General features: G+C 48.9%; 1 protein-coding gene and 1 long non-coding RNA gene across 2 annotated transcripts; one reads left to right on the top strand and one right to left on the bottom strand.

Annotated features, from left to right (window-relative positions):
• Window positions 1-9812: 9812 nt before the first annotated feature.
• KRTDAP (keratinocyte differentiation associated protein) lies at window positions 9813-12865 on the top strand. Its single transcript, XM_060652259.2, has 6 exons — window positions 9813-9908; window positions 11299-11337; window positions 11429-11470; window positions 11640-11684; window positions 12376-12423; window positions 12701-12865. Exons 1-6 carry the CDS (start codon window positions 9822-9824, stop codon window positions 12737-12739), a joined length of 300 nt encoding a protein of 99 aa, XP_060508242.1. The 5' UTR covers window positions 9813-9821; the 3' UTR covers window positions 12740-12865.
• An 8815-nt stretch (window positions 12866-21680) lies between these two features.
• LOC144614557 (uncharacterized) lies at window positions 21681-24294 on the bottom strand. The gene is made up of 3 exons (XR_013552381.2): window positions 24189-24294; window positions 22740-23030; window positions 21681-22254 (listed from the first exon to the last, which is right to left on the bottom strand). It is a non-coding gene; the product is annotated as an uncharacterized LOC144614557 (long non-coding RNA).
• Between the last annotated feature and the right edge of the window lie 324 nt (window positions 24295-24618).

A 24618-nucleotide genomic window follows, 5' to 3' on the forward strand; every position in this document is an offset into this window, starting at 1 on the left:
TCAAGAGAGGAGGCCAGTCCCAGAGGGTCAGGAAGGGGGCAAGAATAGGGGCCGGGGGCCTAGCAGAGCATATGCCTCGTAAACACAAGGCCTTGCCTGCCTTGTAAACACACTGAGGTGTGGATGAGGTCGTGTGCTTAGGAAGTTGTGGGCAGGAGGCTCATACCCAGTGCTTTAGCTCTGTGTCTCTGGGAGGCAGAGGGGGTGGTGGAAACTTCTCCATTAACGTACCAAGGAAACAGGCAGAGGTCCTTGGTGCAGGCGGAGGCCAGGCTTATCACAAGCCTACGAGCTCTACAGACACGGCCGGAGAGTCTGTACTCAGAGTCTCTGAGCCAAAGTCTCATCCAGGCTGTAGAATGTGCCCCAGTTAGGGAGTCCCCACCAATCATCTCCCACATTCCTGCGGGGACCCAGGAAGTAAAAGAAGGACAGGAAGCTCCCTGCCAGCCTCGGTGACAACCCCCCCCCCCCCCCACCTCCAAGATCCCAAGCTCCCTGAGTGCATGGTCCGACTGCCTCGGTCATTGTTCCGCCCCCGCACTGACCACAGGGCCTTGGCACAGGCGAGGCCTCAAATAGTCGATGAATAAATAAAAGAATCCTGGCCCAAAATGGACCTGGGGAACCTGTCTTGATCAAAGCCATCTGGCTGAGAGAAAGACGAGGACTATTCCTATTTTCACGTTTGTCCTGATTTGGGGGCTACTGCTTTATACAGACATACCTCATCTGATCACGCTTGGTGGCTGTTACATTTTTTACAACTTGAAGGTTCGTGGCAACCCCACCTCAAGCGAGTCTATTGGCGCCATTTTTTCCGATCGCATTTGCTCACTTTGTGTCTCTGCATTACATTTTGGTAATGCTTGAAATATTTCAAACTTCTTCATTATTCTTATATTTGTTTCGGCGGCCTGTGATCGCCATGTTTGACGTTACTGCTGTAATATCGTGGGGCAGGTACCATTGGCGTCACCCCTAGAAGACGGCAAACTTAAGCCATAAATGTCGTGCGTGTACCCCACTGACGGCCGTTCCCCTCTCTCCCCTCCTTGGGCCTCTCTCTTCCCTGAGACACAACAATATTGAAATTAGGCCAATTAATAACCCCACACGGGCCCCTGAGTGTCCGAGTGAAAGGAAGAGTCACACGTCTCTCACTTGAAATCGAAAGCTGGAAATGATTCAGCCTAGCGAGGAAGGTAAAAGCCAAGACAGGCTCTTTCGCCAGTTGGCCATTTGCGAACGCGAAACAAATGTTCTTGAAGGAAACGAAAAGTGCTACTTTAGTGCGGATGTGAACAAGAAGGCAGACAGCCTTGTTGCTGAGGTGGAGAAAGCCGGAGTGGTCTGGACAGAAGGTCAAACCAGCCACGGCATTCCCTTAAGCCAAAGCCTCATTCAGAGCATTCTCTTCAATTCTCTTCAATTCTGTGAAGGCTGAGAGAGGTGGGGAAGATGCAGAATAGTTTGAAGCTGGCAGGGGTTGGCGCATGAGCTTTAAGGAAAGAAACCTTGACACACAAGTGCAAGGTGAAGCAGCACGTGCTGATGTAGAAGCTGCAGCACGTTCTCCGGAAGGTCTAGCTAAGATCATTCATGAACGGGGGTACACTTGACACATTTTCAGTGTAGGTGAAACAGCCTTCTCTTGGAAGGAGACGCCGTCTAGGGCTTCCTGGGCTGGAGAGAGGTCAATGCCTAGCTTGAAAGCTTCAAAGGACAGGCTGACTCTCTTACTGGGGGCGAGCGCAGCTGGCGACTTTAAGTCGAAGCCACTGCTCATTGACCATTCTGAAAATCCTGGGGACCGTGAGAATTCTCCTCCATCTACTCTGCCGGTGCTCCGTAGAGGGAACGACAAGGCAGGATGGCAGCATGTCTGTTTCCGACATGGTTTACTGAACACTTTAGGCCCAGTGCTGAGACCTACCGCTCAGAAAAAAAAAGATTCCTTTCAAAGTATTACTGCTCACTGACAATTCACCTGATCACCCAGGAGCTCTGATGGGATGTGTAACGAGATTCATGAGGTTTTCATGTCTGCCAACACAATATCCCTTCTGCAGCCCATGGATCAAGGAGTAATTCTGACTTTCGAGTAATATTATTTAAGAAATACATTTTGTAAGACTACAGTTGCCATAGATCGTGGATCCTCTGATGGATCTGGGCAAAATACATTGAAAACCTTTTGGAAGAGATTCATCATTCCAGATGCCATTAAGAACATTTGTGATTTGGGGTGCCTGGGTGGCTCAGTTGGTTAAGTGTCCGACTTCAACTCAGGTCATGATCCATGGGTTTGAGCCCCGTGTCGGGCTCTGTGCTGACAGCTTGGAACCTGGAGCCTGCTTCTGATTCTGTGTCTCCCTCCCTCTCTCTCTCTGCCCCTCCCCCACTCGCTTATGCTCTCTCTCTCTTTCTCTTTTAATAAACATTAAACAAAAGACTTTTTTAAAATGTTAGTTCCTCGAGGGGTGCCTGGGTGGCTCTATCGGTTGAGCGTCTGACTTCAGCTCAGGCCATGATCTCACAGTCTGTAAGTTCAAGCCCCATGTCAGGCTCTGTGCTGACAGCTCAGAGACGGGAGCCTGCTTCAGATTCTGTGTGTGTCTCTCTCTCTGACCCTCCCCTGTTCATGCTCTGTCTCAAAAATGAATAAACATTAAAAAAAATTTTTTTAAGAACATTCGTGATTCAAGGGAAGAGGTCAAAATAGCAACATGAACAGGATTTTCGACTTCCAACCATCGTGGATGACTTTGAGGGGCTCAAGATTCCAGTGGAGGAAGTAATAGTGGATGTGGAACAAGGAGTGGAGGCCGGAGACAGGACCCCGTTGCTGCAATGTCATGACCACACCGAAGGGATGAGGAGGTGCTTCTTAGGAATAAGCAAAGACAGCAGATTCTTGGGGCACCTGGGTGGCTCGGTCAGTTAAGCGTCCGACTCTTGATCTCGCGGTTTGTGGGATTGAGCCCCTGGTCGGGCTCTGTTCTTATGGTTCAGAGCCTGCTTGGGATTCTCCTGCTCTGCACGCTCTCTCTCAAAATAAATAAATAAACTCATAAAAAAAAAAAAGAAAGAAAGAAAGAAAGCAGTTTCTTGAGATGAGGTCTACTCTTGGTGAAGATACTGTGAAGATGGTTGAAATGACAACAAAGGATTTAGAATATTTCATACTTAGCTGATAAAGCAGCGGCAGGGTTTGAGAAGACGGCCTCCAATTCTGAAAGAAGTCCTACTGTGGGTAAAATGCTAGCAAACAGCATCACGTGCTAGAGAGAAATCGTTCATGAAAGGAAGGATCAATGAATGCAGAAAACTTCAGTGTTGTCTTAAGAAATTGCCACAAAAGGGGCACCTGGGTGGCTCAGTCAGTTAGGCATCCGACTTCGGCTCAGGTCATGATCTCGCGGTCTGTGAGTTCGAGCCCCGCATCGGGCTCTGTGCTGTCAGCTCAGAGCCTGGAGCCTGTTTCGGATTCTGTGTCTCCCTCTCTCTCTGACCCTCCCCCATTCATGCTGTCTCTCCCTGTCTCAAAAATAAATAAATGTTAAAAAAAAAAAAAAGAAATTGCCACAATCATCCCAACCTTCAGCAACCGCCCCGTGGACATGGAGGCGACACCCTCCACCAGCAAAAAGATTATACCTTGTCGAAAGCTCAGATGATGGTTAGCATTTTTTAACAATAAACTATTTTTAAAAAGTTTTTAAAAACATTTTTAATTTATTTTTGAGAGAGAGATAGAGAGCGAGTGGGGGAGGGGGAGAGAGAGAGAGGAAGAGAGAATCTGAAGCAGATTTAGGCTCCGAGCTGTTTTTAGCCCAGAGCCCGAGGCGGGGCTTGAACTCACAAACTGTGAGATCATAACCTGAGCCGAGGTCAGATGCTTAACTGACTGGGCCACCCAGGAGCCCCAGCATAAAGTTGTTTTTTTTTTTTTTTTTTTAATTAAGACATGTACATTGGTTTTTAAAGGCATAATGCTATTGCACACCTAATAGACTATAGTATAGTGTAAACATAATGTTTATGTGCACCGGGAAACCAAACAATTCCTCGGACTCACTTTATCGCACCGTTTGCTTTGGTGCCTGATCTGGAACCCAACCTGCAATGTCTCCAAGGTGTGATTTCAGCTCCATAGGGAGGGACTTGCAGTACCTCGTGGAAGCCACAGGGAGGCGAACCCAGCTCTCCCAGCGCAGTCGCTCAATTCGGCTGACTGACAGGTGGCTTCCTGGAGTGAGGGTGATGGATGGAAAGAGCTGGAACTCGGGTCTCCTGGAGCCAGCCCCTGAGGGATTGAGGGAGAAGCCGAGGTGGTCAACATGGTTCTAGACTCTCGGGGTGTTCCTGGTCCAAGGCCTGCTGAGAACAGCCCTTTAAAGTGTCAGGGCGCCTGGGTGGCTCAGTCAGTTAAGCGTCCGACTCTTGATTTTAGCTCAGGTCGTGATCTCACAGTTCGTGGGATTGAGCCAAACGTCGGGCTCTGTGTGGACAGTGTGGAACCTGCTTGGGATTCTCTGTGTCCCTCTCTCTCTCCCCCTCCCCTGCGTTCTCTCTCAAAATAAATAAACTTAAAAAGAAAAACATTTAAAGTGCCACTGGAAGGAGGCAAAGGCCCTCTAACGTAAAGGACTCTCTAAGGGGTGCGTGGGTGGCTCAGTCGGTTAAACGTATCTAATAAAAGGGCAGATCTTTCTCCTTCCTGGGTCTTTGCAGTAGCTCCTTTTTAAAATTTTTAAAAAATGTTTATTAAAAAAATTTTTAATGTTTTATTTATTTTTGAGAAAGACACACACAGTGAGAGAAGGGGAGGGGCAGAGAGAGAGGGAGACACAGAATCCAAAGCAGGCCCCAGGCTCTGCGCTGTCAGCATAGAGCCGGAAGCGGGGCTCAAACTCATGAACCGAGAGATCACGACCTGAGCCAAAGTTAGACGCTTAACCTACTGAGCCACCGAGGCACCCCAAATGTTTATTTATTTTTGAGAGAGAGAGACACACACACACACACAGACAGAGACAGAGCACACGCGGGGGAGGAACGGAGAGAGAGGAGACACAGAATCTGAAGCAGGCTCCAGGCTCCAAGGCATCAGCACAGAGCCTGATGCGGGGCTCAAAGTCACCAACCGTGACATCATGGCCTGAGCCAAAGTCGACGCTTAGCCGACTGAGCCACCCAGGTGCCCCTGAAAGTAACTTCTTGACATAGCCCTTGACTTTCATTTTTTTCCCCTAAAATCCATTCTCCCATGACAACCAGGAAGGATCCAGACTCAGAATCCTCCACAAGTTTTTTTTCAGTAGCCCTAGAATGAAATCCCAACTCCTCACCATGGCTCGGGGCGATCTGGCTCCGGCCTCCCTCTCCCCTGTCAGCCCGGACCGGCTGCGAGAATCTGGCGGGGAATACCTGTCCCTGGAGCTCAAGATCTTTGGAAGACTGGAGCCTTAACTGCTTTCGGTCTACATTCAAACGCCCTCCCGTAGCCAGCTGAACCAAGGACACCTACCCCAAGCGCTATCACATCACCCCTGTTGTATTTTCCTCCCGGAACTTGTCACTCTCTGAAGTTATCTTGTTGCCTAATTTTTTTTTTATTAGATTATGATCCGTCCACAGATCATGATAAGTTCCACAGGACAGGTATCTATCTTATCCATCTTGAATTCCCAGCGCTGAGGCCCGAAGTGGCTGCTCAGTAAGTATTCGCCAACTACAGAATGGAAGGAGGGATCAGAATTAAGTGGGATCAATCCAGGAAGTCTTCCTGGGAGAAGCTTAATAAGCAAAGGGTACATAGGGACAAAAGGTGGGTGGCAAAGGAAGAAACCAGACCTGCTGGGCAACGTGGCTGCTTCGTTGGGTGTGATAGTAACATTGGTAGAGGCACGGGAGAGGAAGGGACGGGGATGTCCTGAATTCTGCCTCCCATTACCCCACACCCCGACCCCCTTTCTCTTCAAAGATTCTAGGCTTTTCACCTGGGTGTTCACCAAGGTCCCAAGGGCCCAGTGTGCATCCCTTCAAATCCTGTATTCCCTCTCTGAACCCAGGAGGCTGGCTCCCAGCCCCTAGGTGTGTCTGTAATGTAGCAATCAGGGCTGGGCCTCGCCTCCTACCCACACTCAAGTTCTGGCAGATTCGGGGTGGGGTGGGGGAAGGCCTGTGGGAAAATAGGGGTTTACTGGTATTCTCAGAGAAGGAGCTAGAAGCTCAGCTGGACTTGGAGATGGGTTGACACAGAGCCCATGTGACTGACTCTGCCTGACGCCATTAACCCTACGTGATGCATCCAAAGCGACGCTGAAATCCGGCGACTCTCCTGCCGCCCGCTACCCAAACCGCCGGGACGGGGAGGATCCCCTGTCCCTCCCTTCTCCCACTTGCCCAACCGTTGGACACTGGGCACTCGCGGGGAACACAAACCCACTGAGGCAGTACAGGGACGCTAGATTCGAAAGCTAGCGCTTACAGCATAAATCACGTTAAGGTCAAAATCGTCCTTGAAGATCCAGCAGGAAGGTACCAGATGGAAGCAAAGCAGCCCAGCCAGCCAGGATTGTTCTGGCTGTGCACACTGAGCTCGGAGGCATGACACAAAAGTACCTGACTGTAAACACGGAACTGTAAAGCCACAACTAGAATTAACAGGTGGTCTGTAAATACACGCTCGGGGTCGCCTGGGGGGCTCAGTCGGTTGAGTGTATGACTTTGGCTCGGGTCATGATCTCGTGGTTCGTGAGTGTGAGCCCCACCTCAGGCCCTGTGCTGACGGCCTGTCAGTGCACAGCCCACTTAGGATCCTCTGTCCACCCCTCCCCCGACTGGTACTCTCCCCAGTATTAGTAAATATTAGGGAAAAAAAGGCACACTGGGTAAGGCAAAGTCTCCTACTACAAGAGGCACCTGGAGTCTGAGGGCAGTCGTAGGTTCATTTTGGGGCATATGCTTGTTGAGGGTCATTAATCTCTTTTTTTAATTTTTTATATATATATTTTAATGTTTATTTGTTTATGAGAGAGAGAGAGAGAGAGAGAGCATTAACAGGGGAGGGGCAGAGAGAGGGAGACGAAGAATCCGAAGCAGGCTCCAGGCTCTGAGCTGTCAGCACAGAGCCCGAGCAGGGTTTGAACTCACGGACCACGAGATCATGACCTGAGCCGAAGTCAGACGCTTAACCGACTGAGCCACTGAGGCTCCCCAAGGGCCATCCATCTCTTAATTTTCTGTCTCCATTTTGTCAACGGTGTTGACAGGTTAACTCACTGAAATTAACGCACGAATGCTTGGAGCCGCTCTCTATGGCTGTGCCGGCTGCATGCCGAGAAAGGACACCTGGGGCACTGACGGGGGTTACGTGCAGCCTGCCCCCCAACTTTCTAAACGGGTCTAATTCATGCCAGGTGCCACGTGGGCTGGCCGGGGCCCCCTGTAGGACACTACTCCACAGTCCAGCAAAGGGGCACTACGGGGCAGGCCCTGGAATCCCGGGGTTCTCATGCTGGCCTCGCCAGGCACCGGCCGTGTGACCGGGGCGAAGTTACTTAACCTCTACGTGCTGCGGTGCCCCTGCCTGTAGAATGTGGATAATTATAGTACCTGAATCACCGTGCTGTTTCAACGAGCTCATTCATTTGGAGCACTTAGCACCACCGGGCCTGCCGCCCCCCAAGACATCCGCACGTTGGCTAACATTATTAGCAGCATTAGCATGAGGTGGGGAGGAGAACATCGGCAAGCCAACTTGTTACAAAAGAAGTCTAGAGCCAAACGGGTGATGTGTTTGGATCCTCTGCTGCTTTGGATCTGCGGGGCCGAAGCGTTTCTCCATTAGCTGGGCCTAACCGGGGGTGGGTTACACGGTATCAGTTCCCCTTTGTGTGCCCTTCATTCCCTCCACCCCTGGAGTTCGTTCACCCTATGCTGACCCGTTGGTGGCTAATAAGCTCCTTCAGTCACTGTTAATTAATTAGTAAGAATTCATTACACATAAAAACCTGTGTCCTCCAGAAAACCTTTTGGGAGGTGCTCCACCCACCCCAGTCACTTTCTCACTTGTCCCCTCCAGCAGCCACTGCCACCTGGTCACCCGTGCTCAGTGAGCGTTCCTCAAGCTCTGTCTCTTCAGGTGGCTCTGCAAAGGGGGACGTGCTATTATAAAAACAGAGGAGGGGCATCTGGGTGGCTCAGTCCGTTGGGCATCCGACTGCGGCTCAGGTTACGATCTCACGGTCTGTGAGTTCGAGCCCCGCGTCGGGCTCCGTGCTGATAGCTGGGAGCCTGGAGCCTGCTTCGGATTCTTTGTCTCCCTCTCTCGCTGCCCCCTCCCCCTCTCACACTCTGTCTCCCTCTCCCTCTCAAAAATAATCAAACGTTAAAAGAAACAACAAACAGAGGAGGCTTCCTGAGGCTACAGAGGGGCCAAGATTGGGGTGTGGGGGGGCAGCATGGGAACTGAACCGAAGCGCCAGCTTCTGGGGTTCCTAAAGATCGTCTGTGAGTGCCATCTAGCCCCTCTACCCCAGGCCTGCCATCCATGCTCACACTGCACCAGGTTAGGGTGAAGAGGCTTGCTCTTAAATAAGGTCTTGCTATGGTCAGGCTATGTCCCGACACCTCCCCATTACACCAGGAACTGGCTGGGCCACCTGAAGCTCACAGTAGAGAAGGTGGCTTGATTAGGATATTTTGTCACTTAGAGGCGATGCAGCTGCCGAGCTGGGGAGCGGGGCAGAGGGGTGGGGTGAGCCCACTGAAATGGAAAAGGCACTCAAAGTTCAGGATCTAGCTCTTATCTCCGAGTGGGTATCTTTAAGACCTGCTTTGTGTTTTTGTGTTGTTTTCTTTCCCCCTGTGTTCTCTATTCTTTGTTTTCTTAGCTCAAGACAGTCATGTCTCTGAAGACCCGAGAATTCGAGATGGGCAGCTGGATGATGGATAAAGGAGGAAAGCGTACTTGGTGGAAGGATGCCTGATCCCTAACATATCCAATCTAACAGGTGCTGGCTCCACCCACACTCTGTGGAAGGCACGGCGGAGGGCCGTCTAAGGGTGATTAAGATAGAGTTCTCCGAACTCCGAGAACTCACGACCTGAGAGAGAAACAGATGAATTGCCGTGGCAATCCCAAGAAGGGAAGGGTATGGGGAGGGTTGGGGAGGGCAGTGAGGGATGATGGGAAAAATCAGGGAAGCTTCACCCAAGATGGAGGTCAGGTTCTGAGAAGTAGAGACGACAGAAGGGCATTTTAGGATAAGCAAGAGCTTGGCAAGATGGTTGGAGGACAAAGAAGGGCAGATGTGGCAGGGAGTCCAGTCTGGCCAGAATGTGGGGTCATATGCAAAGTTGGAAAGGCAGGCTGAGGCCAGAGCACGAAAGGCCTTCGGTGCCATCTGAGGGGTTTATACAGAATTGGGTAGGGTGGGAAAAAGCCTGAATTATAAGAGCAGAATGAAGGATGTAAGGGAAAGAGACAAAGGCAAAAGGAGAGGCTGCTTGGGTGACACTGCCAATCCCTTGGAGGGACAGGTTCAACCTGTCTCCATCCCAGCTCCCTTTGCATGAAGCACCCCATTGCCATCTCACCTTCCTAGTGCCTGGGGCAGAGTGTCAATTGAGAAATCCAAGATAAGTGGGGAACAGTCTACACCTCCCGCTCCCAGAGCCCCGGGGGCGGGCGACGGGATCTGGGGGTGAGTCAGTGGGGTGGGGACCCCATTTCTGCTCATATCCACCTTCCTGGGAATATAAAGGGCAAGCGGTGAGGCCCCGCCTCAGAGCACCCCAAACCTGGCACCATGAAGGTTCCAGTCCTTCCTGCTGTGGTTCTTCTCTCGCTTGTGGCGCTCCACTCTGCTCAGGGTGCCTCCCTGGGTACTTCCGAGGTGAGCGCGGCGCCTGGATTCTCTCGTTCTTACCTATTACCTCCCTCAGTCCTCGATTTCTTTACCTGTACGCTCTACTGGACGCGTGGCTCTTATGTTGGACGCGATCTTTGCTTTGAATGCAAAGCAGGGGCTCTGAGGAAGGGAAGACAGGAGGAAGGGAGACAAAGTATCCCCAGGAAGACATGCAGATGGATGTGCTTTATTTCTGGAAGGGGTGGGGAGAGGATGGGCGGAGGCTGGACAACTGAATCCTGGGAGGAGACAGGGGCTGATGTTGGTCGTCTGGGCTCAGCCTCACCTGCGTTCTGTTGGTCTCCCAGGGAACGTCTTCCGGGAAACTGGAAGCTTCCTCCTGTCTCTGGAGCCCAGGCCATAGCAAGGATCCCTAGGCTGCAGTCTCCAGCCAGGAGGAACTGGAGGCCCCTCTCTCCCCATCTTCTCCCAAGGTTGGGGGAGAGTGTGCTGAATTTAAAAGTCTAAGATGGGGTCATGGGCACAACTGCTTGGGACCCAAGCAAGTGAAGTCGGTGAGCAGGCAGGCTGGCGGGGCCCCAGGGGAGGTGGAGGGAACCCACCCAGTGGAAAAAGGGACAGTCCATCTGGCTGTGGCTAAGCAGGAAACTGCACCTGGTGTGGCCAGAGTTTTAAAATTTTCAGGGGGAAACCGGGAATTTGATTTGGGTATTCTTACTAATTGAAAATGTTTTATCCAAATTAAAAAACAAAAACACAACAGGCCAACCTACTGTAAGAGCTAAACATTTGGGTCTAGCCTGTAGGGTACCCGTTTGTGGCCTCTGTCACGGGAAGGAAGAAGTAAGGGACAATGAAGCCGGACAACTAAAGCAGGGCAAGTGGCAAGATGGGATGCTCTGAGGTCTGGGGGAGTGTCTGCATGGGGAAGGGAAATGGTGACTCCGACTTTGGTGGCAATGAAGTCACCAAGCAAACCAACCTCCGTCAGTTAGAGGCAGGCAGGGCACCTGGGCGGCCTGGCTCCTACCTGTGTGCTAACCTCCCCCACCTGGCTCTACGGGCCAAGCAGAGGTGTCTCAAGAGCAGCCCAAGTCAACTGCATGGCAACACTAGCTTGGTCTTCCTGGGAGGAGTCGTCTCTTCTCCACCCTTTGCACCTGCTGCCTGCCACGGGTGTAGGCCTGGGCTTTAGCTCCTCGCCCACGCCACTCTCCAATCCCTTCTCACCGCCTTGCTCATCTGTCCACCATCTGTCTTACTGGAACAGAACAGGTTACCCGAGCCCCACGGAGGAGAACGGGCTGTCGGCTCGGGGACCCGCCTGTGGAGGAGGGCAGGGCTGGCAGAGAGGGTTTGGGGACGAGGACTTGCCCTTACGTGATCAGTAGGCTTTTTCCCCTTCACTTTCCAGGAAGAAACCACCATCGGTGATTACGCGGCAGGCCCTGAGGTAAACATCCTGCTTCCCCCCTCCCCGCCCCCAGTGTGAGTCTGTGCCCTCCTCCTTAGCCACCCTCACAATGCCCCGTCTCTCTGCCTAGAACTTTAACGCTCAGTTTTTGAACATCGACAAGTTGCGTGCTGTAAGTACCATTCTCCAGTGCTGCCCCCCAATATCCACAGCATAAAGATCAGTGCCTTGGTAGAGGGCTTGTAAAGCCACCGTGGACCCCTCACCTTTTTTAGGGGGCCAGGGGCTGAGCTCTGTCCTCCCCTGAAACTGATCCTCTTCTGGTCTCTCTGTCTCCACAGGCTTTTAAGCCCGATGAATTCCTGAACTGGCATGCCCTCTTTGAGGTAAGAGCGTGGGCACCCCTTCCTCTCCTTGACCGTTCACAGGCTTTCTAGGGTGGGGTCGACACGTTCTAGTGCTAGCCCTTTTGGGTCTTTCCTGAGTTCCAGGAGGGAGTAATTGCCCTGCTTGAATGTTGCCCGTCGGGAGAAAGTTTCTTCGGGAGGCTGACATGGCCACGCTTCTTTTCCGCACGAGGTGGGGGGGGAGCAGGGCCATAAAGACAGTTCCAGAGAAGGCAGAACTTAATCAGCCAAGAGTTTCTTTGAACCCACATACCATCTACGAGGAAACTGAGGTCCTAAGTTGGGGGGCCTTGCCCACACTTAGAAGGCAAAGTCCGCGACAGGGTGGGCTTTAGAGGCTGTGTTGTGAGACTCTGCTCACACTTGCTATGTGCCCCCCCCCCCCCCCACACACAGATACCTGGTCTCTGAGCCTCAGCTTCCTCACCTGTGATGAGGTCACGACAGTGCCTCCCTCAAAAGGTAGCCGTGCAGCCCAAATGAATGCATGCCTACAGAGCAGTCAGTATAAGGCAGACGTGGAACAAGGGCTCAGGGAATAGCAGCTCTTCCTAGAATCATAGAACGAGAACACCATGGCCACTACAGACAGCTCGTTCACTGAGCATTTACGGATCCACGTTCCCCTGACCTGTAACACATCAGTCTCGTTCTTTCTTTTCTCTCTTAGTCTATCAAAAGGAAACTTCCTTTCCTCAACTGGGATGCCTTTCCAAAGGTAAGAGGTGGTGGGCAGTAGGATAGAAGTCGGTGGTGAGGGAAGCAGTAGACGATCTGGGAGGAAGGGCGGACAGGTAACGAGATAAACCTTTCTGTCACTAAAGCTGAGGGAAATCTCAGCTACTGTCTTTAGAGAATAAGACCTGAGATCAGGGTGGAGATTCCCTTCCATCGCTGCCCCCCCCCCCCCGCCCTGCCCCGTCCTGGGCTTCAGGGGGACTCCAGCTCCCCGCACCCGAGGGTCCCCAGTCTGACCATACCCTCTCTCCCTCCAGCTGAAGGGTTTGAGGAGTGCAACTCCTGACGCCCAGTGACTGTTCCCCTCAAGACCCAGCACTGCTGACACCCACTGGAGGAGGGACTAAGTGTGGGATCTGATCACCATCTTGTAATCACTCTCTCCGGGCTCAGCGACACCAATAAAATGTTTTCCAACCTGACAGCTCCTGTATGTGCATCTGTCCTTATCCCACTGGGCTCTAGGAGGGAATCAGGGTGAAGTAGACTCCAAGACTGGGAGGCAGAAGTCTTGAATTCTGAGAGGGTAGTAGGCAGTGATGAAGGAGGAGGTGGGAAGGGCTTATCAGGATGGCAAGAGACACCGTGTGTCCTAGCTCGTCAGGACTAGCTGACATACTTGAGGAGCATGAGGCTGCCAGTCGCTTGCTAAGATCCCCAGAATCTTAGCAAGGAATCAAACCTGCTTCTAGAACCACTGGTGCCCTCCCCCACCTGCCTTCTGAGAACCTGATTCCTTTGGTGGTGGCAACTTGGTATAACAGAGCCATCTGGAAGCCAAGGCTCAGGACACAGCGGAAATCATACGAGCTCATCTAAGATCCTTTTTTTTTTTTTTTTTTTTTTTTTTAGAATTAGGTAGGTAGGTTATAACCTATAAATAAAGAAAACTAGTGATGTGACCCTGTGCCTTTCTAAATCTCCACTTCTTTATCTGTGGAAACGAGTGTGGACATAAACAAGGATGATAATAACTACCCTGTGGCGTTGTTATGAAAGTCAAAAGAGATAAGGTGTGTAAAGCCCCTTGCACAGGGCTGGGCATACAGTAGGTACTCAACAGTGACGTGTTCCCTCCATTCCCGTAAAGAGCTGCCGCAATGACCCAGAATCATTATTTACTCACTCCCCAATCACCCATCCAACCACTGACTGCAAAGGTCTTGAAACACGGAATGGCTTCCATTTCAGTTCTGCATACGGTATTCTGCATGGAATCTCTGTCTGCTCTGTGTCCTTAAAATGTTGAATTAGTTGGGATTAATTCTGGTTTCTCTTGAAAACAGAAAATCAGAGAGCAATGGACTTGTGATGGGCTTAAGTCAAGGTTTAACAGCTGCCCTCTTTACAGGACATGGTCTCCAGGTCAGTAAAATTCCACTTTGCGAGTTTCACTGACTTACATTGCCTTTTGGCCTATACAAGCTACTGAGCTTGCAAACTGTGGCCTGTAGCTTACTTGTGGAAGTGGACTACAAAGGGAAATTAAATGTGGGGGGAAGCTAAAACTTCCTTTTTCCCTCCGCAATTCTCTGGCTGGCCTGAGAACTAAACTGACAGGAGACAGATGAACGGGAGAAAAGCATACAAAGTTATTTGATGTATTTTTACACATACCCAGGAAGCTTCGGAAGGAAAATGAAGACTCAAAGGGGCCGTTAGGCCCAAAAGCTCATATACCTTTTTGCACGAAGAATGACAAGTTGTGGGGATGTGACCAAAGGGGCTTGGACTACGGGTAATATGCTGTGGGATAGTGATTAGGAAATAAATGGGGGAAACGAATGGAAGGTAAGGGTTATTTTAGTAGCTTTGTTTATACAGACTGGAGTTGACTCCAGGTCTCTGCTGATAAGAACGTTCTTCTCTTCCTGGTATGGGCAGGGCACCTTTCTCAAGGACAATTTTATGACCTGCTTTTAGGTAGAAAGGGCAAGAGAGTCCTTCCTGCATCTGCTGTTTCTCAACTGCCTTCAGCTTAAACAGCAGTGTTATTTCAGGGGGTGGCACGTTCTGAACCCCATCACTTGGTTCCTGTTTACAAAGAGCTTCCAGACAAGACAAGTAAGACATGTGAATGTTGCTTCTATCCTTCCTGTTGGCTAACGAACAATAATAGACACACACATAAATGAGATGCAACTTATAAATGGGATCATCAACAGAAAAGAAAAAAAAAAAGGAGGCTGCTCAAATGCCACAATCCTTTGAAATATTTAGCAAAGACTGAATGCTCGGAATTTGGGTGATAGGAATGAGAGTAGAGGAGGGAGGAGGGGAGGTCCTTAAGATGCATGTACCGAGTGGCTGGGTTTTAGGGGAGGCCAAGAGTCATCACACACAAGTCGAGAGCGTTTTTGAGCTAAAGCAGTTCTCCAGGTGTAGACCTGGGATCGGCAGCATCAGCATTACCTGGGAACTTTTGAGAAACGCAAACCTTGGGCCCACCCCATATCTGTTAGATCAGAAACTGGGGGGAGGGCACAGCGATCTGTGTTTTATCAAGCCCTCTAGATGATTCTGATGCACTGTAGCTTCAGGACCACTGAGGAAAGGAAAGCCAGAGAATGATTAATGTCAAATCAGCACATCTCCTTAGAGGGAGAGGCCATCCTGTGGTAGGGGAGGGGAACCTGGAGGGGGGTGGTGACACTATTCGTGTTTTTATTTTTTCCTTAAATATACTGTAGGGGAGGAGAAATACCTTTTCATTCTATCCTTCTAGGTCTTGGCTAGGTCTCTGTAACAAAAGACAGATTAACAAGAGAAAGGCGTACACATTTATTTAATATAAATTTTACATGACACAGGAGCCTTCATAAGGAAATGAAGGCCTGAAGAAGTAGTTAACGCTGTTTTTGTGCCGGGTTTGATGAAGAGTGGCGTCATGGAAAAAATGCGATAGGATGAAGGGGTATAAAGTCAGCGTGGCAAACGAGGAAAACTTAGCAAGGCGTGTTCATTCAGATTCCTCTTGTGGGGGACCCAATCTTGGAGATAAAGATGATCCTTTCCTCAGGGTATAGGGAAGGTACTTGTCGCGTGAGAGGTCTGCTTCAGGGGAAGGTCAGAGAGTCCTTCCTGCATCTATTTTCTCAAATTATTTCAGCTTGAAATGTTCACTATGCCAAGGCACCATATTTTGGGGTAACATGGCCTGAGCTCTGTCAATATACATTTTATACACACGTATACAGTATTTCACAGTAAGATGTTACTAAAACAAGAGATTATCTTTGAGTAACTTGTGAGTGCTAAGGTATATACAGAGTAAAGTGATAATTTAATTCTAAGAGGAGTGGAATCCTAAGGGAAAAAAAAGAAGTGTATACATGTTTGTGTAAACGATTGATGGATGTATTCTAGATCAAATGAAACTGACAAAAATACACCACCCCTGGCCAGGTGATTCAGAGGATTCAAAGAATGGAAGACAAGACCCCCTACTTTCTATGGAATGTGTAGGATGAGGAAGAAGCTAGGACATTGTCGCACTTCACTGTATACGTCATCCAAACAAGAACATCTTGGGTAGAAACTATGCCACCCATTAAACACGATGTAGAGACATATGTTGAGATATGGAATAATTTCTAAGATAGAGTAAAAGGAAAAAAGAAAGCAACAGAGAAGTGTGAATAGTATGTTCATAAAAGACAGTACAAATACATGTTCCAACATGCATAAAATATCTCTAGAATAAAACTCAAGAAGTAACAGCGATCACCTCTGGGGACTGATGTACTTTCACTCTGAGTCCTTCTGGATTTTATGAAAAAACAAAAAACCAAAACCAAAACCAAACCCATTTTTAACTCTGTGCACTCTTAAACATATTTAAAATAATATGTTAAAGGGGCGCCTGGGTGGCTCAGTCGGTTGAGTGTCTGACTTCCGCTCAGGTCATGATCTCACGATCCGTGAGTTCGAGCCCCGTGTCGGGCTCTGTGCTGACAGCTCAGAGCCTGGAGCCCGTTTCGGATTCTGTGTCTCCCTCTCTTTTTGCCCCTCCCCTGTTCATGCTCTGTCTCTGTCTCAAAAATAAATAAACGTTAAAAAAAATTCTAAAAAAAAAATAATAATATGTTAAAGAACTAAAACTCTCTAAGAACCCTTTGCGTTTTCAGGAAACAGGGCCTGGCACGCCTGGGTGGCTCAGTAGGTTAAGCGTCCGACTTCAGCTCAGGTTATGATTTCACGGTTCATGGGATTGAGCCTGCTGTGATAGCAATGACAACGCGGAGCCTGCTTAGGATTCTGTCTCCTTCTCTCTCTGCATCTCCCCCAGGCTCTCTCTCTCTCAAAAATAAACATTAAAAAAAAATAGCATTAAGGTAACAGGGCCCAGCCCATGAACTAGCCCAGACTGTGCACTTCTTACCAAATCAATGAAATCAATTTCCCATACCTCTTTGTTACTCAGGGTGGTCCTTGGACCAGCAGCATCAGCATCACCTGGCTTGTGAGACATTCCGAATCTCAGCCCAACTCACAGCTGATGAATCAGAATATGCATTTTAACAAGACCCCCCCCCCCCCATGGTTCATATGTAAAGTTTGAGAAGCACTGCCTGATGCATCAGGTTAAGTGCTGTGTAGAAATGTCTTCAAGGAGCTTATGATATGGCTGAAGATAAAGGAAGTACACATATAGAAAGTGCTGGAAACCACTAGAAAAGAGTGTTTAAATTCAGCAAAAGGGAGAAATTCCTTTTGAGTCAGGGTAAAAAAACTAGGGGAAGTTATGTTTCAGCTGGGCATTCACAATGGGACTAAAAAACTACAATTTGATTTCACCCATATGTAGAATTTAAGAAACAAATGATCATGGGGGGAGAAAAAGAGAGAGGCAAACCAAGAAACAGACTCTTAGCTATGGAGCACAAACTGATGGTTGCCAGAGGAGAGGTGGGTTGGATGGGCGATGGGGATTCGGAAGTGCACTTGTGGGGCATCTATGGGGCTCAGTGGGTTCAGTGTCCGACTTCAGCTCAGGTCATGACCTCTCAGTTTGTGAGTTCGAGCCCCACATCTGCTGTCAGCAGAGAGCCCGCTTCAGATCCTCTGTCCCTCTCTCTGTCTGCCCCTTCCCTGTTTACACTCCATACTCCGCATGGAGTCCAACGTGGGGCTCGATCCCACGACCCTGGGATCATGACCTGAGCCGAAATCAAGAGGTGGACACTCAACCACCTGAGCCACCCAGGCACCCCTTAAATATTTGACTATGAACTATTTCAAACATTCATCAAAATATGACAAACCACACTAACAGAAATAAATAAACATTAAAAAAATTTTAAAAAAAGAAGTGCACTTGTGATAAGCACTGGGTGACGTATGTACGTGATGAATCATTAAATTGTACACCTGCAACTAATATAATACTGTAATGTTAACTAACTGGAATTTAAAAACTTAAAAAATAAAAAACATAAACAACAACAACAATAAATTCTGTGGCTACCTTTAGAGGCTGCCAGGGACCAAATCACTATTTTGAGAACTGATAAACAAAGGGAATAGATAAAGCGTTTATTCCCTGTCTTGTATAAACGTACCTCAGGGCAAACCAACAATTTTTCTTACACAAAGATTTGCAGCTAATAAATGCAAATGGAATAATGGAATTACAATGTTACCATTTTTGCAAAACTTAATAGTGGATGGAGGCTGATGTCAATGACTGCTAAAACCCACCAGGTGCAAGTCTGACGGGGCACTCTGAAGGGGTGAGGTCAGGCTGACAACCTGTGAACCGGTGGATTGATCCTACAAGACTATGGTAAAGGAGGCCGGCCCCTGCAGATCTGATAGAAGGGGCAGATCACCACCGGTAACTTCTTGCCAAAAGTCACCCCCCAGATCTGACTAAGCCTCTGGAATCTAGATCTAACTATCAGTCTGCAGGGGGAAAAAAGGTACAGAGGAACCTAGTAAAGTGTTCCATGGAGAAGAAATTGGCCAACCCCCTTCCCCCTGCCGCTTGCATTTCCCATGGGAAATTCCCAAGGCCTAGTAATAACTCAGTTTCTAAAAAAAAAAGAGGGGGGAAAGAGGGGGGGAAGAGAGGGGGGAAGGAACTTAAAGATAAAAACAAATTTGGGGCGGGGCGCCTGGGTGGCGCAGTCGGTTAAGCGTCCGACTTCAGCCAGGTCACGATCTCGCGGTCCGTGAGTTCGAGCCCCGCGTCAGGCTCTGGGCTGATGGACGGCTCGGAGCCTGGAGCCTGTTTCTGATTCTGTGTCTCCCTCTCTCTCTGCCCCTCCCCCGTTCATGCTATGTCTCTCTCTGTCCCAAAAATAAATTAAAAAACATTGAAAAAAAAAAATTAAAAAAAAAACCAAAAAAACAAATTTGGGGCGCCTGGTTGGCTCAGTCGGTTAAGCGACTGACTTCGGCTCAGGTCATGATCTCGCAGTTTGTGAGTTCGAGCCCCGCGTCGGGCTCTGGACCCTACTTCAGATTCTGTCTCCCCCTCTCTTTACCTCTCCCCTGCTTACACTCTGTTTCTCTGTCTCTCAATAATAAATAAGCGTTAAAAAAAAAAAAAGATAACAGATTTAAGGAGCACATCTGTAAATGCAATGTATAGATCTTACTGGTATCCTGATTTGAACAAATCAACCAAAAAAAAAAAAAAGATCTATGAGATGATAAAAACTTAACAGTGACAGATTGATACTGAGAAATTATTCATCTCTTTCAAACATGAAATGGTATTGTAGTTATATTTTTTATTATTATTTTTGAGAGAGAGAGAGAGAGAGAGAGAGAGACTGTGAGCAGGGGAGGAGTAGAGAGAGACAAAGACACAGAATCTGAAGCAGGTTCCAGGCTCTGAGCTGTCAGCACAGAGCCTGATGTGGGGCTCCAACTCACAAACCGTGAGATCACGACCTGAGCTGAAGTTGGGCGCTAAACTGAGCCACCCAGGCGCCCCTGTAGTTATGTTTTTTAAATAGCATCTTTCCCTTAGAGATACATAATGATGAATTTACAGGTGACACGATAAACTGCTTGGGATCTAATCTAGTGGGGCGAGGATGTTGGGGTGCATGTAGGAAACAAGGTCGGTAACACCTGGAGCTGAGTGGTGACTACATGAGGGTTCATTATACTAGCTTCTCTAACTCGTGTACATTCTGAAAATTTCCATGATAAAAGTTTTAAAAAGCATACGTTCATACTCTTGGAGCCAGGGAGAGGACAGAGGATGGTCCCCCCCAGAGGGCAGAGCATACGCCCAGACCCGGCAGCGCCGGATCCTAGACGGGACGTTGTAATTCAACTTGGCTGCAGCGTAGGTGTTGAAGACTAGAAATGCAGGTCGGGCCAGACGATGGAGGGCACCGATGCAAGGCTGGGAGATCTCCACTCCACCCTGTGGTCAGCGAAGGTGGTCACAGCCACAGCTGCGACAGCCACCCTTATTCGGTTCTTATCACAAGCCAGGCTTTATGCCAAGTGCTTTGCATATATTATCTCAGTTGAGCCACATAACAACACTATTAGGTTGGCATCATTTCCCCATCTTACAAATGAAGAAACTGAATCTCAGAGAGATAAAGTCATTTGTTTAGGCTCACACAGCCAGTACCCGGCAGAGCCAGGATTAAACCCACACACACCTATATTATCCCCGCTTTAACTGTGGTAGTTCCAACTTCATTTGCTTTATATGCTGGGGTTCCATATAAGATGTTGCTGGACAAGAATAATACGGGTACCTACTAGGAGTTCAGAAACAATACAGATTGGGCCCAGTTTTATTCACAATAGGGAACGGCAGCTGCTATACAACTCCAGTCCGATCGCGACCCAGACAGATTCCTGTTTGGAGAACGGATACTCACAACTGCATTCATTTGCTTTCTTCTAACAGGTAAAGAAACGGAAGCTCAGAAGAGTGAGTTGCCTTTCCCACGGGCAGCCCAGCCTGGGAAGTAACAGCAGAGCCGGCTTTCCCACCCAGTTGTTAAGACTCCAAAGATCTTTTAACCATTTGAATTTCCTGTCTCCGTAAGACAGAAAAAGCCCCTGGGTATTGACGCCCGCCACGTGTAAGACACTGTGTTGAGTGCTTTCCATTCATGTTCTTCTTTAATTCTTACGACTTTATGCAGTAATGTTATCATGTCCATTTTACAGAAAGGAAAGTAAAACTCAAAGGGGCAAAGCATGGTTGGGTTTAACTTGCTGTTACTGAAGCTTCTCATCAAAGTCCTGAATGACAAAACCAACACTGAGGTCCAAAGTTGTGGATACGTGCGTGAAAGTCTTGTGTGTATCATGATTTTCACAGTAACAGTGTTTGCAGGAGCTCAAAGGTGGAAACTACCTAACTGTCCGTCAAGAGGAGAATGGAAAAACGAAAATGTGGTATTTCTACCCGGCGGAACGGTAGGTATCTGGCAGTAAAAATCAGACAGAGCTACAGGTCTCAAGCAGGCTCAGTCTGAAAAACATAATGTTAAGTGAAAAAAAAACAAGTCATAAAATGATACCCACGGTGCGAAGCCATTTACGTAAAGCTTAAAAAACATGTTTGTGGGTATATCCATTTGCAGTAAAAGTGCAAAAAAAAAATAGATGGGAAGGATCTTCATTAACCTGAGAATGGTGTTACCTCGGGGGAGGGAAGAAAATAGGATCAAGGAAGGTACAACCAGGGCTCTATCTCTGTCTGTAATGTTTTAGTTCTTTCCATCTTTTAAAATATTTTACTCTTCAGGCAATCTCTACATCCAACGTAGGGCTCAAACTCACAACCCTGAGATCAAGAGTCACATGCTCTCCCAACCAGCCAGCCGGGTGCCCTATAAGGTTTTAGTTCTTAAAACAAGTCTGAAGCAGATAGGTTATGCAAAATGTTAAAATGGATAAAGCTAAGGGAATGTGTACACCAGGCTTTGTCAGTATGGTTTGTCATATTTTGATGAATGTTTGAAATAGTTCATAATCAAATATTTAAGGGGTGCCTGGGTGGCTCAGGTGGTTGAGTGTCCACCTCTTGATTTCGGCTCAGGTCATGATCCCAGGGTCGTGGGATCGAGCCCTGCGTTGAACTCCATGCTAAGCATGGAGCCTGCTTAAGATTCTGTCTCTCTCTCTCTCTTTCTCTCCCTCTCCTTCAGCCCCTCTCCCCCACTCACACACACACACTATCTCTCAAATAAACAGATAAATAAAATAAAATAAAATAAAATGTAAAAAAAAGGGGGGGGGTGCCTGAGTGGCTCATCAGTTAAGCATCCAACTTTTTAAATTTTTTTTAATGTTTATTTCTGAGACAGAGACAGAGCATGAGTGGGGGAGGGGCAGAGAGAGAGGGAGACACAGAATCAGAAGCAGGCTCCAAGCTGTCAGCACAGAGCCCGACGCGGGGCTCGAACTCACAAACCGTGAGATCGTGACCTGAGCCGAAGTCGGTCGCTCAACTGACTGAGCCACCCAGGTGCCCCAAGCACCTAACTCTTGCTTTTGGCTCAGTTGATGAGATTGAGCCCCACGTGGGGCTCTGTCCTGACGGCACAGATTCCCTCCCTCCCTCTCTCTCTGCCCCTCCCCCTGCCCAATAAATGAACATTAAAAAAAATATTTTACAACTGCAACAGTAAAGCCACCTTATTTCCACCTGCCCAAAGCCATTTCAGCCATGCGGGAATTCTGTGGCTCACCAGCACTCCTCAGGCTACCTCCTCGGCGCAGTCCCTCCTGAGAGCCTGGCACACTTCATTACAAACCTCCACAACAATGCACTGAGGGGGCGGCCCCAGAACTTCGACAGATAAAATGTCCTTAGATGCTCCTGAGAAGTGAACACGACAGAACACCCTTGACCATCCTCCCAGTGAGACCTCCCACCGCATTTCCTGCTGCCCAACTGATGAACCTACTAGAACATTCCTGAATGCCCCTCCCCCAAACCAGTGACAACCCCAACAAAACAGAAGCTCTCAGTCCTCTCCCACTGACAGACCCCTCACGCTCCTCATGTAAACCTGAGTCTCCCTTCCATCTGGTGACTTGAGCTAATGGTCAGTGCCCTCTACCGCAGCTGATGGCTTTCACATCTACCCTCTTACCAGCCCCTCCATCACCTATGGGATACCTAGTCACTTCCCAGGAGTTCTGAAAGCCCCTTTTTAGAATGTTAAATCTAATTGAATGTTAAATCAGATCGGGCCACCTTTCCACTTTCGACCCTCCAACAGTTTCCCATGATTTCAGAATAAAACCCGATAGACTTTACCATGATACTCATCTCCTACCTCCCCCCACTCCCTTGCTTACTTTGGTGCAGCCGTTGGGTCTCCCTGGAGCTCTTCGAATAGGCCAAGCTTGCTCACTGTGCCTGCACGACTCAATCCTTCCTTGCCCTGATGGCTCACCTCCCTCAGTCCTCGCTGAGGTCTTCCCAGCCTGACCCGCCCTACCTAAAGCATCACTTGCCCTTTTGGTCTTCTTTTTTTTTTTGCGATAGCATCTGTCATTACTAAGGACGTCTTCCACAACGTGTTCTATTTCTATTAGAGTTGCACTCTCCAATGCAGTAGCGACAGGCCACATGTGGCTACACGGCACCTGAAATGTGATTAACCATAACTGAGATACGGGCTGCACAGCTCATACACATACGCGGAAAACACATACGCTGCATTGTAGACATTAGAAGAAAAAAAAAAAAGAAGAGAAGTACCTCACTAATATTTTTTATATTACTTACTGAAGCAATATTTTGGATATATTGCATTGAATAAAATACATTAAAATTAATTTCACCTGTTTCTTCTTACTTTTTCAAAATTTGGCTACCGGGGAAAAAATTTGCCTATGCCTACATCTGGGCATGTGCAATCAAGCCTCCTTGGAGACTGCCAAACAATAACTTCCTTCACCTGTTCTTGCTGACAGGCGCCCCCCCAAGGTTCCACACGATCCACAATCCTGGCCCTGCCATAATGGCTCAAACACCTCCCACAGCAAGAACCTCCCTTCCCTGCATTCCTGACAGGATGTGTGGTCACAGTGTCCCCGTGACACACTGGGTCAGAGACCCTCCCCTACCATGGCACACCTCATTCCACATCACTCATTCCTAATGTAGCAGCAGGGATCAATGTCCCTCCAGCACTGCTGACCTGATGAAAAGATCCTTCAGGGCCTCCAACGATCGATCGGATGCCCACCCCCCCGCCCCACCCCCCCACCCCCCGCCCCTTACAACTTGTTCTCAGGACAGCCCTCCTCGCTAATTCCTAACAGAACATCTGGGGTCCCCCCCCCACCCACCCACCCATGGAAGTAGGAGACAGGAAGACTAACTTTTGACTCCTTATATTATCTCCAAATGAGATTATTTGGAGAAGCAGCCTGACCGGATTGAGAAATCGAGGTCTCACTCACGTACAACTACAAAACTATGTCCCATTACCAGGCCACCTTGTTATTTCTTAGAACTAAAACCGTCTTCACGATCATACTGCCCTAGGTAGACTTTTGCAGAATTCGTTCAAGGTAAATCTAAAACGTGGCACAATGTTTGTAACAAAGTTTCCTTTGGCATTGCTTCCTTTGTCGATATACTCCAAAGAAGCACCCCCACAAAGTCTTTCCTGATCTCAGAATCCCTGAGGTCCAGCGCCCTCCCCGCAAAGATCATGCTCAGGGGTTCAACCCCCGCTTAAGGCCCAAACTTAGAGTTCTTAAACCCGCAGCGGAGAAGTCAACCTCCGGTCTCACCTCCGCTGTAGACACCAACACGACCTCCTCCTCCATTCCCCCTGCTGAAAGGCTTGAGCCTCGAGCTTTGCCATCTGCCCTTCTTGTCAGCAGGGACATCTCCGTGCCCCCCGCCCGTGCACTTCCGGGTTGGTGCTAACCTGCGCATGCTCCGAGGCTGGCGTCCCTTCTTCGGCGCTTTCCTACTCATTTCCGGGTAAGACTGCTGCTGGCCCGGCAGCTCGTCCCTGGTCCCGAGTCACACCTGTTTGGGTTCTGCGTCTGTGCAGGAAGGCATCTTCAGGCGCCACTCGAGGGCTGCCTGCCCACTTTCTCACAATACAGGTCCTGGAGGGCCCGTGCGCACCGAGAGGTACAGAAAAGGAGGGAAAGCTGAGACGCCATTTGGGGGGACACTGGGGATCCGTCCTGAAGTGGGAGCCTGCCAGCC

The sequence above is a fragment of the Panthera onca genome, chromosome E2, assembly GCF_046562875.1.
Source record: "Panthera onca isolate mPanOnc1 chromosome E2, mPanOnc1 haplotype 2, whole genome shotgun sequence".
Classification (NCBI taxonomy): Eukaryota; Metazoa; Chordata; class Mammalia; order Carnivora; family Felidae; genus Panthera; species Panthera onca.

Bases quoted from the DNA above. Each gene is read 5' to 3' on its own strand.
- KRTDAP (XM_060652259.2), top strand. From the start codon at position 9,822: ATGAAGGTTCCAGTCCTTCCTGCTGTGGTTCTTCTCTCGCTTGTGGCG. The intron at 11,685-12,375 runs GTAAGAGCGTGG...TTTCTCTCTTAG, and splicing joins ACTGGCATGCCCTCTTTGAG to TCTATCAAAAGGAAACTTCC. The intron at 12,424-12,700 runs GTAAGAGGTGGT...CTCTCCCTCCAG, and splicing joins ACTGGGATGCCTTTCCAAAG to CTGAAGGGTTTGAGGAGTGC.